We start from the raw sequence: 15,229 nt of genomic DNA on the forward strand, positions 1-15,229 counted from the left end.
TCAAAAGGAAAAAAAAATAGTGTTTTATTAACTACCACACTGTTATAATACATTTTAAACGTACAATAAGGTAGCCTTTAAATTTGAGGTGGTTTGAACAAATAAACAGATTCCCAAATGTTTGTAAATAGTGAATAGGTGTTAATTATTGTTCTTTTCCTTGTAAAATGGGCAGCGCACTTACAGACTGGCTATGCAAATTATGTGTGTACATTTTTTTTCTATTATTGAAAATATAAACAGTAATTAAAAAATAAAAAAGAATTCAGCGTAATAAAAAACATATATGTTTATCACTTAAATGTACTGGATACATACAATTTAAGGAAGAAGCATAAAGGAAAGATGTGGACATTTAAATGTAGAGCTAACCAAAAGCTTGGCAGAAGAAAGCGTTGTAAAAACCCTTATTTCACTATTGACTAATATTAATATAGTTTGGAGTACTGTCCCTGTAGGATTGATTTCTATTATTTGCATATGTTTGTTCTTTAACTGGAAATTTACATGATGGCTTTTAAGGCCCTGGCAGACAGATTTTTTTAGAGACAAGATTAGATAAAAACCAATGTTGAAACGGACACCCCTTAGTTTTTGGTCCTCCAATATTCAAGAAAAGGGCACCTTTAATTTTTGCTTCACCACCCAAAATGCTGCAACCTATTTTCTTTTAAGCCTTTGAATAATTTTAAATATTGGTTATATTGTCCAAATTAGTTACTGAAAGAATATTAACAATACATTATTTTGGCAAAATTAAACCTTTAAACATGGCTTTTCAACAGGATTTAAAAGGTAACTATCCCTAGAGTTCCATGTTAAAATGTACTTCTCAAAATCTTACGAGAGTTATGCTTAAAATATTGTACATAGTTAACCTAATTAAAATAATTAGCTTCAAAATGACAACTTGATGAGCTAAGTAAAGCCTATACAATGAAACATTTGCTTGGAAACTTGATTTGTCAGTTATGCATAATAAAAATTCCAGTCATCAAGAAAATTACAAAATTTCTTTCTTTATCATAACATGATTTCTTTCACCAATCAACTTTTATCTTACAATAGATAAATACCAACATGTTCTCATTTTTACACTAAACCACAAAGGATTGATGCATTTGATTAGACTACCATTTCCATCGTTAAATTTTTTTTTTATACAAGTTGGTAAAATTTAATCTCTTCTAGATTCCAAAAGTACCTACAAAACCCATGCAATTTTACCATTTTAATATACTATGGAATATCATACAAAGTAAGGCATTTCAGTGTCATGTATAACCAAGTTACTGTCAATCCAAAAATTTTTGCACATCAATAAAAAGATATCTAAGAACTTAGGAACAATATTCTTCTCACTACTGTATAAAAATAACCACAATTAATAGGTATCTTGTGTAATATTTATTCCATTGTCTCGTTTCCAGAAACAGTAACAAGCTGTAAAGGTATTTCAGCGTTGGTAAGAATATCTTGATTGCTGGTGCCAGAAGTGTTAACAGTCCCTATCCCTGAAACAGAACCTTGTTGAATATTAGCAAGGATAAGCGTTGTTCCGCCCGCAGTAATCAAAGTATCCTCCGGCGTTGCTTCTACCGAGGCCAGCACTGTACTGCTAGCGTGAATAGCCTTTTTATTTTGATGCGTTTTAATATGTTTGGCAAGATGGTCACTTCTCATGAAGCGCTTTGAACATTCTGGGCAGACGAACTTCTTTTCACCTGTTGAAAACATAAAAGTCAGAAGCATTCACACAAAATACCGTCGGGCACATTGTAGCCAAAAGCTTCAGCTTATCTCAGATTTGCTTCTTGGGTTGAAAACTGTGCACTGATTTAAATGCACCGTTGCGAAAAGGAAGCGACAGTAGGCTAAATTTTGACAGGCAGTCAGATGTTAGCAGCAGTGCTTACAAGCCATATTTTAATCTGGATTGGTGTTTTGCTCTCCCTCCCCATCCCTGCTGACAGGTGCGAGTCACACAGAGTAAGTGAAGCAAACTCTTTATTAGAAAAACAGGATCTGCACAGGGCTGCCAGGTCTTGCCCCATGAGGCAGTTGCGTAGACTGGAGGTCCCTGCCTTCTCACAGCTGCCTAAATTCCCTCTTCTCCAGGGTTTTCCCTAAGCAATCTGAGATGGTGCTTGCATGACGCTAATTTATCCTCCGCCCTCTTCATGCCTCTCCTGGTTCTGGGCCACTAGCAGGGACAGGAGCTTGTCACAGCCGCAGGAGGAAGCACCTGTGCCTCTTCACCAGCCAGACTCATGTCTCTTGGCCTTCCTCATCCCACTTTCCTGTTTCAGCTTCTGCCTCTGATTCCGGACTGCTCTCTGCCACAGACTCCCCCTGCTCACTAAGCCCTGTTACCACTCCAGCTTCTGATACCTCCTCCTCCCAGACTTCTCCATCTGACCACTCATGGGCATCCCACCACCAATTCCCTGGGGCTCTGAGCTGTCTTGCCATGGGGGTTCCCCAAAGGGTTCCTCCACACCATTCCTCTGCATCCAACCAGTCCACGATATCCGCGCCCTCAAAAGGAGCGCGCAAACAAACAATTGTAAAGACGCCAAACGTTGGTAACCTGTATGTGTCCTCCTGTGCCGCTGTAGCTCATCACTGCGGGTGAACCTTTTGCCACAGAACATCCAAGTACAAATGAACGGACGCTCTCCAGAATGCCAGCGGAGGTGAGCTCTCAGGTGCGATGTCTTCCCGTACACTTTCCCGCAACCAGGTATGTGACAGATGTGCTGTTTCTTCTTCCCCAGATTGGTGCCTCTGTTAAAATACGAACCGACACAAAGGTTCCTCAGCACAGGCAGACACATAGGGACAGTTTGCTGAACTGTAAAGAGGAGCATTCCAAACATCTTGGTACACACATTTACAGGGATCAATGGCTCAGAAGCCGCAGGGGCTGTCGCCGCTGAAACTGAGAATCGTAACACAAGCCACACCCCTCAGTCAGTCATTTGTCTGCTCGCACCGACAAGTACCAGAAGCAACATTCCCCACAGCTACAGGTGCTGAAATTAATGAGCTCCCTCACTTTTGCCTCATTTATTTTAAAGACATTTACCACGCGGGAAGTCAAGAAGTGCGTACCTTCCACCCCCTTCTTTACAATTAGGACAGGTGCAAGCGACTCTTCGCAATCTTTTCCCTTCTTGATGTGGCTGGTCCCCTTCCTCGTCCACCACCTGCACTCTCAAATGTGTCAGATCATTGGTATTCAGTGTAGAATCACCACCAAGCTGCCATTCTTCTGGATCAGGCTCCTCTTCTTTAATCCTGATATCTAAGGAGAAGAAACACAGGGATTAGTTATCTGGCCTATTAAAAACCCAAGGAAGCAACACATAATGATCTCATCCTTTAACGTACTTAGCACTATGTGCATGCCAGTTAAAAAGTCAGGTGCTTTTACTACCTGCCATTGTTATGGCTATCTACGCCCCTGTTGCCCATTCTGCATTTAAGAGTCACGATGATGAGCCACAGGTTTCAGATCACCAATATGGAGAAGTTTCACAACACCATTAAAAGTTCTTTCTGAGGGGGGGAGGAAATACATGCTATATATGCACACCGTATTTGACTTGCTATAAAGGTTATTAAGCCACCCAATATGAAATTATCAGGGGGGAAACTGTTAATTATTTGCACGTAAATGCCTTTTGTTGAAAGCAGAATGGAAATTCAAAAAGGCCGAAAGAAAGTTTCAAGAATGCTTGTTTAAAACAACCCTGCAAATTGCGCTTTGCAACATCTATGGGATGTGAACACAACTGAAGTGGGACTGTCTCTGCCCAAACAGCTGTTTTATACAACACGGCATTTCAAAAGTACACGATTTCAAATTGGCTGACGTATGCAAGCAAAATCACATACTGCAGGTATCTTGAAATTAGATCGAAGAAGTCGTCTTGAACCAGTACTTGCAGCAACAAGGATTTCTGGGTTCCAGGGAGCAGGGTTGGAAACTCAGATATATAAGCTAGGTGCCAAATGGCTCCTTAAACCAAGGTTGCAGTCACCAAAACAGTATGTCTAGTTAACATTTTTGGGCAAGACGGCAAATACTTTTCAATGACTGTGATTGGTTATCAGTTAAACATCTGGCTAGTTCAGATGACAACCTTGAGCTAGCTTAAGAATTTTGAGAACTTAAAGAAGAAAAGTCACTTGATCCAGGGACAGTCCACATATATATTGGCCTATTCCCATCTCTTTTTCTTAATGGTGACACGGACCATACATAATGTAAGAATATTCACAACTGTGAGCAGGGCAGGGGGGAGAAGTGAAGACAAGCTACAACAATTAACTATAACACTCACTGCTCCTGCTCAGGCTGCACAGAAAAAGCATTTTGGTTCCTGAAATTCATTCCAATTGTGCAGATAAAATACAACTGATAGAATTCTACAGGATGGGGTATTAGTGTGTGAAAACAAGTCAAGATCCAATGAACCCCCCAGGCATGCACCTCCAGTTGGTGGTGCCCAGGCATCTTCACTTGGTTGCAAGTGGCAGACAGTCAGATGCAAAATGCTCCTGGCGCCTGGCTAATTTCTAACACTGCTAGGGAGAGCAAGGAAATGCCAGAAGCCAAGCTAGCTGAATATGAAATCGCTACTTCCTGGGAAGATACGGCCAAAGCAAAGCTGCCTCTATGGTTGTGGCACTCGCACTCGTAAAAGAAAGGGCAACTTGCATACATGCAAAGTTTGCTCCTTGCTTCCTATATACTTCTTGTGCCTGGTATTTTCTGTTTAGCACCTGTTCAATTCTTCCCTGCTAACTGAAGATTCAGAACGATGTTAAACCCCAGCTTAAGGCTTTATCAGTGATGACTGTGGGGTTGAGCTCTACTTCTTTCATGACTCTGCACCGTGGAGTTGGGGAAGAAGTGAAGATTAAACCAATGCTCATCCAATCCACGACAAAGCCAAACATGGGGAAGTTATGCTGTTGTTACTCCTAACGAAGAACAATAATGTAGATGCCAGTAGCAGGTTTTCGGTTGTGACAATGCCTAGATTTTTCAACCCAAAAGGCTTTTTAAAATCTCACTGACAAACCCAGGCTGTTCCCCTTACTTGCATTTATAAGCAGTAAGATAGCCATGAGACTATTTTTTGTCTATTACCAATCATATTTACCACTAGCCTCAGATGCAGCTTCCTTGATAATGCACTCTCTGCCATTAAATGTCAGTTGCTTAGTAAGTTACTTTCTGCAACTCAAAGCTGCTGAAAGTTTGAAAAGCACTCAGAAATAAAAATCATTCTAAGAGTACTGCTAATTTATGGTACCATTTGCTAGCAAATGGCCCGCAAATGGAAGAAAAATTACAAACTGACAAGAAACCAAGTCCAAGAAATATAGCAGCAATAATTTTGGGGAGGGGCGAGGGATAATATAATTGTTACAGGCATTTGTTTGGTTAACATATGGCAAACGGGTCCACCTCAATCTCTTACCTAGAGAGGCAACCAGTGCTAATAATCTTCCTGCTTGTATGTTTGGTTTTGAAATGAAAACGTCCAGAGATGGTTCAAAAATCAGATACTCGGGCTGTTTCTTCTGCAGTGCAATTCTATATACTGAGAAGGAAGTTCCATTTTATTCAATGGGGCTTAACTACCAGAGAAGGGTGCACTAAATTGCAGTCTTAGATGTGTCAACAGAAGTCCTCATGTAGGCACCTAAAGTGTGCTAGTTTCTGATTTTCTCTTTGTGGGACAGTTCCTCACATTTCGAACATGGCCAAAGAAAGCAAAGAACTGTTGCTCTATCTCCTGAATTTGCCTTAACGCCAGGTACAAACTACTGATATATGGCCGCCACCCCATAACCCCGTAAATAAAGGGAAAGACGTAATGTGTCTTGTTCCATTTATTGTTTGAAATATAAGAGTGGTTCAGATAAGCCATAGCCCAATAAAAGTTAAAAGTATTGATCAGGGGAATAGATAAAGCAGGTTTCAAACTAGAGCAATTAGGTAAAATTAACATTTGCTCCTATGCAAGTGGGTGCAGAAATACTATTCTAGAGGCAAAAATTCACTTTCCTTCCTCAAATTGTTAAATATTATTAAGAAAATTCTGGAGATGCACTATTGGTGCGGGCAAACAGCTGGGACCCAAAATATAGCAATCCTAGGCACACACCAGGCTTCTGAAACTTATCTTCTGACTGCAGCTGTTTTGTTTGTGCTGATTCAAATAACGAGAAGGAAGACCTGAAGTTTCAGGGGTGGTTTTTCAGATGCCACGGAAGTGTAAAGAGAGGCTCATCCTGTGTGGCTCGAAATCCGCTTGCACAACAAACATCTGTACATTTATCACATACTACGGCCACGCTCATTTATTTCGCAGTTTATACCTTGGGGGTCAAGGCAAATCCAGGAGATAAGAGCAGCCATTCTTTAAAACTTCATTGCTTTATTTGGCCAGGGTCCCAAATTATTGCATGCACTGAAGTTTCCCATGGGACCAGAACAGAATGTAGCATGTTGGGAGGGGCTATAGAGGCAAGGGGAAAACCAGCAACTACTGTGGAAGCATCTTGGAGGCATATATGAACCTTGCCATTTATTTCACCTTCTGGGCTGTCTATTTGTCTGTCTGTCTGTCTGTCTGTTTATAAAAAGGCTAGATCTTTCAATCACTAGTAAAAGCTGTGCTTCTCAGAAGGTACACCTTGCAAGGGACATAGACGGAAACAGGCAACGCGAAGTCTAGTGCCGCTCCTCGTGCCTATGAAGCTGTTTTCTTGCTCGGCCAGCCTGCGCAGACTTCTGAGTCGCCCCTTTGCTTTACAGGCAATTCTTCTGGTAAAATTTAGCCTTACTGCTGTTATCTCGTGGCCTTATGATGTCCAGGCTCAGATTTTTCAAAAGATTAAACTGAAAGGAGAATTTCACTAGGTGTTGCTTATTTTCATCGTGCTGCAGAGATCCTGTCAAACGATTCCCTCCATACCTTATTCTTAAAGGTACTGGTACTCTCTTTAGATTTGGACCCGGCAATGCTACACATCTTGGGCTCCCTGTTCATGTTGCTCCCTTGCCTATGCACTACCTAGAAATAGCTCAAAGCCACAGCAGTACCTAGGCCCCGTATAAGCCCAACTTTGAATATAGCCTTTTTTTCCCCTAGCCCTATGTCTCTACTAATTATTGTAGCCCTTTAGCACCATTTTTTTAAATAATTAAAACAGGCCCCCAAATAATAATCACTTCCCACCATGCTAAATAGGGACGCGGGTGGCGCTGTGGGTAAAAGCCTTAGCGCCTAGGGCTTGCCGATCGAAAGGTCGGCAGTTCGAATCCCCGCGGCGGGGTGCGCTCCCGTCGTTCGGTCCCAGCGCCTGCCAACCTAGCAGTTCGAAAGCACTCCCGGGTGCAAGTAGATAAATAGGGACCGCTTACTAGCGGGAAGGTAAACGGCGTTTCCATGTGCGGCTCTGGCTTGCCAGAGCAGCGATGTCACGCTGACCACGTGACCCGGAAGTGTCTCCGGACAGCACTGGCCCCCGGCCTCTTAAGTGAGATGGGCGCACAACCCTAGAGTCTGTCAAAACTGGCCTGTACGGGCAGGGGTACCTTTACCTTTACTTTACCATGCCAAATGGGCTCTTCACATTTTGCTTTCTGCATTTGAGGGCAACTACTAAGGAATTTAGAGCTGTATTCACTTACAAACCCTAAATAGATGTAAGACAGAGGAGTTTAGTGAATAGTTGGGTGCAGCAGGTTCAGACCTATAGGTACATCTATAGCATAACCGATAGAATTGTGTTTGTCTTGAGACAATAAAGACAATTTGAAATTAAACAAAACACTGTATATTTTTAAACAGTCCCTATTCCGTGGAAGTAGCATCCATACTTGTGAGGTTCTGAATCACAGAAATTTCCAAATCCAGAACTGGGAAACAGATAGCAAATCAGGGAAACCTATGCAAAGGTCCATGCAAGTGACTACTGCTTTGAATTAAGTATTCTAAGCATTGAACTGAACATTTATACCTTTCCAGGGTTAGTTTGGTCAACAACTGAGCAAGTACTTTAGATAATTAACTATGATTGTATGACCCTTAACTGGGCAGGATGGGAGGGAAGGAAGGAAGCTACGGTTGGTGACAATGTTTACCCTCGTCAATGGAAGTTGTGTAAAGCTGAACCAAGACTTGACAATCATGGCTGATTTAAGCTAGGCTGATCACAAGACCACCAACAATTTAGTACAGTAATACTTCCTTTGATTGGCTAAAGGCATCCAAGAACTCTTTCCTATCAATTATATAGTGTCTCCTGATAGCCCGTTATCTCAGCTCATTTCTGGAAAAAGTCTTCACACCAATAGCTTATGGTGTTTGATCCAAGACTGGCACAGAAGCACCTATAGTTGCTACTGGAGGAGCTGTTAGCATAAGGGGAGAAAAGTGCCCCACTTATGCTAGTGTTAGGGGCTGCACAGTATTACAGTCTTGATCAAAGGATTGATTTCAATGAGTCTGATCTGCTACAGAGGATTTTTGACTATCCCCCCACCCGTGCAGCCTAAAGGGATGGAGGACTCTCCAGAGCAACATGGGAGGTGATGCTCAGGGCTGCAGGAGGAATCAATGAAAATTATTTCCTCCAACTTCCTCAAGTGTGAGCCTACTCTCGATGGAGATCCTTCTGCGACTGGAATAAGGCCTTCGGTTTTTTTCGAAAGGGCACATCTGGATCCAACCCAATGTGCACATTTCATTCTTAAGATAGATCAAAGAATGAGACAGTTTGCAATTCTTTCCACTTGTTGTTTTTACCCTGATTAGAGTTCTTGTTAGAGGGACGCGGGTGGCGCTGTGGGTTAAACCACAGAGCCTAGGACTTGCCGATCAGAAGATCAGCGGTTCAAATCCCCGCAATGGGGTGAGCTCCTGTTGCTCGGTCCCTGCTCCTGCCAATCTAGCAGTTCGAAAGCACGTCAAAGTGCAAGTAGATAAATAGGTACCGCTCCGGCGGGAAGGTAAACGGCGTTTCCGTGTGCTGCTCTGGTTCGCCAGAAGTGGCTTAGTCATGCTGGCCACATGACCCAGAAGCTGTATGCCGGCTCCCTTGGCCAGTAAAGCGAGATGAGCGCTGCATCCCCAGAGTCGGCCACGACTGGACCTAATGGTCAGGGGTCCCTTTAACTTTACCTAGAGTTCTCGTTTCAATTTTCCACCCAGAAACAGCTCTATTATTGCCTGCTATTGCTCCAGGAATGCATACTTACACAGGACAATAATCAAGCAAACAGCAACGTGCAAAGGGTAGGGAAGAGATTAACATTTCATTTGTAGAAAAATTATTTACACCACTAATAAGTTTGGGTTGGCTTAGTTCTTGTCTCTATACTAGTGCTGGGGGACACCAACATGGCACGGGGGGGGGGGGGGGGGCACACTAACCAAGGCCTTTCCTTGTGCCCACAGCATCCCTTTCTTGTGCCCCTTCAAATCTCCTGGCTTAGTCACAGGTAAGCTTTTGCTCCTCACCTGTGATGTCCCCTCCCCTCCAAAACACCCCTTATGCCAAAATACAATTAGGTTTGAAAAGAGCCTTCTTTCCCTAGCTTTCTCTTGCACACACCTCTGTCCAAAAAGCCCCCCATGCCAAACATTTCACTTGAAGTAAGCATTTTTATTGGTTGCAGTGGGCTTTATAAAAACCTAATTGTTGCAGTGGGGCATCTTCCTGGAGTTTGCAAAGTCCTGCAAGTTGCACTCTGCAGGACATTCACTTCCCATTAGGCCTGAAAAAAGCCAAAATACTTTGTTCAAATCTAGCTGCCAGGAGTTTGGGGGGGGGGAGAGAAAGAGCATGCGGCGTGCAAGCAAGCATAGTTGCAGGGTGAGCATGTCTGTGCCGCTGCAGTCTGTATGCATGTTTGGTGCCCACGGCATTTTCTTAGGTTTCCTGCTACATCGCACCAGGGAGATCGTCCTTATTCTTTATTTTGAACTTCGTTTTCAAAGCAGTTAATGCAATATGGAAAGAAATGACCACATTTCCCAACTACCACTTAATGAGGCTCTTTGTTTTCCACTATCCAAAATAAGAGGTGGCTCTGACATAAAACACTACTAAATCTAGTACAGTTGTTAAAGAAAACACTATGGACTATCCTCGTAACTGCAGCTGGTTTATACGGCAAAGGGATATCTAACATTAACTCAGCACTGAACTTCCATCCGTAAATGATCTAAGTGTTTTGCCGATATATGTTTGCTAGGCACCTGCAGAGAATTCCAAATTCTACCTATCTGTGCATATCCAGGCCAATAGCTATACTGTTAGGAGGCATTCAGAAGAAACGGCTTTAACTGAAGTGCATGCAAGGGCTGGAATATGCCCAGTGGTTAGCTTGTTTTAACTTTCTTTATATAAATGAATGGCTTTGTAATATTCTGCAGAGTTTCTAAAGTGGTTTGCCATTTGGCATTGGGGGTGGGCAGGGGCTGCTAATCTAGAAACAGAAGCCTGGGTTCCACCGGACATGTCTTTCTCTAGCTACTATTTACATATGCAAAGTAAAACAAGAGCCACAAATCAACTAGGGGTTCATTTCTTCATATTTAACGATCTTCAGCCTCTAACTGAATTCTCAAGGGGGGTGTGGGTTATGTAAGCCGTGCAACTCAGTTCATAAGGTGACTGAGAATTTGTACAGTATTAATTTCTCTGGGTTGTATCTAATTGTGGAAGGAGTAAGCGTCTTTGACCTAGCAGAGACCCCAGTGAACAGAAGGGGGTGGCAAACTACAGTGGTACCTCGGGTTACATACGGTTCAGGTTACATACGCTTCAGGTTACAGACTCCGCTAACCCAGAAATAGTGCTTCAGGTTAAGAACTTTCGTGCTCCGGCGGCAGCAGGAGGCCCCATTAGCTAAAGTGGTGCTTCAGGTTAAGAACAGTTTCAGGTTAAGTACGGACCTCTGGAACGAATTAAGTACTTAACCTGAGGTACCACTGTATACCAATATCTCCTTCAGTCTTCCAAATCACCTTCCTCTAATCCCCCCCCAAAGCAAATTTGGGGGAGGGCAGAGAAGCTGAAGGGAAGAGGAAAAGAGAACTGGTAAATGATTCCCCTCCTTCTATTAGCACAGGGCTTCTCAAACTTGGGTCTGCAGCTGCTTTTGGACTACAACTCCCAGCATCCCTAGCTAGTGGAACCAGCGGTCAGGGATGACGGGAGTTGTAGTCCAACAACAGCTTCAGACCCAAGTCTGAGAAACACGGCAATTAGCAAAAACATTCACTGGATGGAGAGGAACGAATAGATTCCACTCTTCAACTGCAAGAGAATTGTCTCTCTGCTTATCAAATTGGAATGTCTGTGGCCCTGGCAAGAGTACGTAATTGATTTGCTCCCACTCTTAACCCAAATTATTTTGCCGCTGTACTGAAAGCCAAGAAACTGAATTGTACTTTTGCCAAAACTCAAGCCTTTGATCAGTAAATGAACCCATTAACCACCAGTGTTTCCTTCTGGATTTAACACCTTCTTCCTTGTACAATATTGCACATTCTTTGGATTCAAAATTTACACTACAATTTGCACTGCACTTGCTTAATGTAGTACTGCCGACGGAAAAAAACTGCAGTCTGAACCCATGCTTCAAAATTTGCATATAGGCTCTGGTACAAGTTTTGGCCTAAGTGTTCTGTAAAAGCCAGCAACAAGTATTGCGAAGTTTGAGTCTCAGCAACTCTTCTGATATCAGGCTCATTTTCAAAACACGCTGAAGCTGCTTCGTAAATCAGTAGAGCAGCTAAGTTATATGGCAGATCCTAAACTGGATTCAAAATAGCATCATTTGTATTGTTTAGCCCAATTGATCTTCATCCGTCAAAACTTGTCCAAGGTTTTTTGAAACATGGCCTCTGTACTACAAGCCAATGAACAACTAACCTTATCCCGTGTTGTCTTGCCATTGTTATAGATCTATTAAAAAAAGTACTTCATACAATTAGATTTATAAAGTAAGTTACTAAACCATGGGAGACATTCAATTATATTCACTGGTGGGAAAAATGGTACTTGCAGTTTCTCTTAGTCCCCCCCCTCCAGCCCCCATTGGTACCCCATAACATCTTATAGAGGGTCCCTCCACTCCTCTGGAGAAACCATCAGCAGAAGCCCACTCACGCTTATGTTGCATCTCATCTCTGACATTTATAATCCTTTGAAACATAAAGTTCAGAAAAATGAATTTCAGACATCGCGGACAGTGATATAGCCAGTTTAAGGAGGACAAACTAGAACTTAACATTTCAGAAAGTGAACTATTCCCAGCTGTTGCAAAAGTATTTCTTGGGAAAATAAGCAGCACAAAGTCTTGTACACTTCCATGAACCCCCCCAAAATATTGTGAACCTTTATCAATGTTAAAAGCATTAAAGGGACTAGTTTCGCAAAGACGCGTGATAATGATATAAATACCTGCAGGACTGTCGGCATTTTCTCCTGAGTGCAGCTGAATGCCACCAGAATCTATGGAATTTATTGTAACTGTCTGTAGATTTGGCAACTGAGCAGTACTTAGGCTAACAGGAGTCGATGTCAAGCCCCCGCTTGCTGCAACTTGGCCCAGAGTGAGCGTCTGCACAGGGGTCAATGTTATTTGCTGGCCAGGGGCATTCTGCAGCTGCAAGTTCTGCAGGTTCTGCACTCCTTGCACTTGAAACGTCTGCCAGGTTATCTGGCCGGATGGGGTCACTGTCTGCGCCTGGATTAAAAACGTCCCAGGGTTCAACTGAAGCTGAAGATTCTGCAGAGCCTGTTGCGATATACCTTGGCCAGCTTGCACCCCATGGATTGTCTGCTGCGCAATACCTTGTACAATTTGGGCTTGACTGGTTGTTTGCTGAGACTCCTGAAGCTGTATGTGCTGCACAATAGGCTGTGCTGTGGAGACCTGAATATTCTGAGCCTGTGTCTCTTCCGAGACAGATGTTTGGATATAATTTCCCTGAAGATCAGAACTGTGTACTTGCCCAGTATTAGTAGACAGGCTGTTTGCATTCTGCTCCAATATACTGGTACTGTCTATAGTTACAGGCAGTTGTGATGAAGAAGATGTTGGCACAAATAAGTCTGTATCGGTGGTGGTTTCCGTCATTTCAGGAGAAACCTGTTCAGCAGTCCTATCAGAAGTGTCCGAACTATCCATCGCCTGCGAAGTACTTATCAAATGCCCGTCGGCGTTAATGCCTGCAGTCATGGTTTGAGAACCACTTAGTCCCAGAGAATCTAGATCAACACTATTGATGGGAACAAAAGCAATATTTCCCGGCAGTCCAAGAGGAACGTTAGCAACTACCTGTGCTTGCCCAGGGAAAGACGAACTGCCAATGGTAACCCCTTGGACTTGGCCAGTCTGTGATAATATATTCTGAATATTACTAGAAGATGATCCAGAGGCAATGATGGTTTGATTGGAGCCAGGAATGATTTGAATTTGACCGGTTTCTTGATTTACACTACCGTTGTCAGAAGAGGCTGCAAAACCAAGCTGGACTTGCTGGCCATCAGCTGTCTGAATCTGGGGTATTACTTGATACTGGACATTGGGCACTGCGCCGTTTGACGAATCCGATCCAGATGCAACAGAAAATATCTGTTGATTCTGCAAACTCTGTAGGGGAAGAACATATTGCCCACTTGAAGTTACTGTGGCGGTCCCCGGGATCTGTACTATATTGCCAGCTTCATCTTTGATAGTTGTTGGCGTAGCAGACAGCACCTCCCATCTATTTGGAGTTCCTGCTAATTGTACAGATGACAAATCCCCTGCCTGAACAGAAGCAAAAAGAACAGAAAATCAATACATGTAGATTTTACATGTTAGATTACATACAAACTGTACATCAATACATTGCAAACATACATGTGATTTACAACTTCCATGCAACCTGGACTCAAATGCACTTAGAACTAATTTGCCTCAGTAGGCCTGAACACACGCAGCTCTGTGCTGCATTGTGGCCTTTAACTACCATTTCAACACACTGTTACACTAGTCTAGTACACTGAAGGTTAATCACCGGACAATCAACGGTTGAAGAACATCAAGAAACTCACGTCAAGTATTTTATCTTTTCGACACCGGATCTTCCAATGCTAATTCATTGTGCTGATCTTTGATAAAACCATTCTAACAATTTAAGTCCCCGCCGTACTCCAGTAAATGTGTCATACATGAATTTTAGGTTGGTTGCTATGAGTTACATGAATATACATACATACACACAGAGAGAGAATTCAGTTCTCATGGTCAAAAGCATATTTTGCATGTATAAAATATTTCCCCTTTTCTGTCCTCCAGCCCCACCTCTTTGAACTGAGCTGGATGCCCCTCTACACAGCCTTTAGAGTCAAGGGCTACACAAAAAAGAACTAATGTACAGTGGTGCCCCGCAAGAGGAATGCCTCGCAAGACGGAAAACCCGCAAGACGAAAGGGTTTTCCGTCTGCAGAGGCGCTTCGCAAGACGAATTTCCCTATGGGCTTGCTTCGCAAGACGAAAAATGACGAAAAAAATTGAATTTTTTTTTGCTCCAAAACCCCTTATTCTGAATCACTAAGCTGCTAAAAGCATTTTAGCAGCAAAACCGCTAATCCCCCACCCCTTAAAAAGCCGTTTTTAGCCTTTAAAATGTCAATAGCGCTAATAGTGCTACTCCGTCAATGGGCTTGCTTCGCAAGGCGAAAAAACCGCAAGACAAAAAGACTCCCGGAACGGATTCTTTTCGTCTTGCGAGGCACCACTGTATATATAATTGACCCAAATATACTCGAATAAGAAACAAGAAGTGTTGAAATTTTGATATAGAACCTTATTTTCACATTGTTAACGCCTGCTAATTCCTAGATGCTTTACGGGAGCAATTCTATCCACTGTGGCAGAGTGGTTGAGGGGCCGTTGCATCCCATGGTCTTCCCTTTCCACGAGGGCCTCCTTGTCGCAGTGGCAGAAAGCTCAGCTGCCATTGTTCCTCTGCCAGCTGTACTGTGACTGCAGTTAGGGAGCTGGGGAAGATTCATGTCAGGGACACTATAGATTGACAGGCCTGCCCATTTCCAAGAGGTTGATTAGAGAAGAAAACCTATATACCATTTACTGTACAGTCGGACCTTGGAAGTCGAATGGAATCCGTTCGACTTCCAA

The 15,229-nt window shown here is 43.0% G+C and overlaps 1 protein-coding gene across 2 annotated transcripts in view; it reads right to left on the reverse strand.

Annotated features, from left to right (window-relative positions):
- SP3 (Sp3 transcription factor) overlaps positions 1–15,229 on the reverse strand; it is a gene marked incomplete at its 5' end in the record, with an annotated part of 25,501 nt that continues 10,272 nt past the window's right edge. For both annotated transcript variants that reach the window (XM_083408267.1, XM_083408266.1), the window contains 4 exons: positions 1–1,724; positions 2,591–2,787; positions 3,115–3,307; positions 12,502–13,855. In XM_083408267.1, coding sequence (XP_083264393.1) covers positions 1,408–1,724; positions 2,591–2,787; positions 3,115–3,307; positions 12,502–13,855 — 2,061 coding nt within the window. In that variant the 3' untranslated portion in view covers positions 1–1,407. The remainder of the gene's footprint in view (positions 1,725–2,590; positions 2,788–3,114; positions 3,308–12,501; positions 13,856–15,229) is intronic.

This window comes from Podarcis tiliguerta, assembly GCF_965153285.1.
Source record: "Podarcis tiliguerta genome assembly, chromosome: 1".
NCBI lineage: Eukaryota > Metazoa > Chordata > Lepidosauria > Squamata > Lacertidae > Podarcis > Podarcis tiliguerta.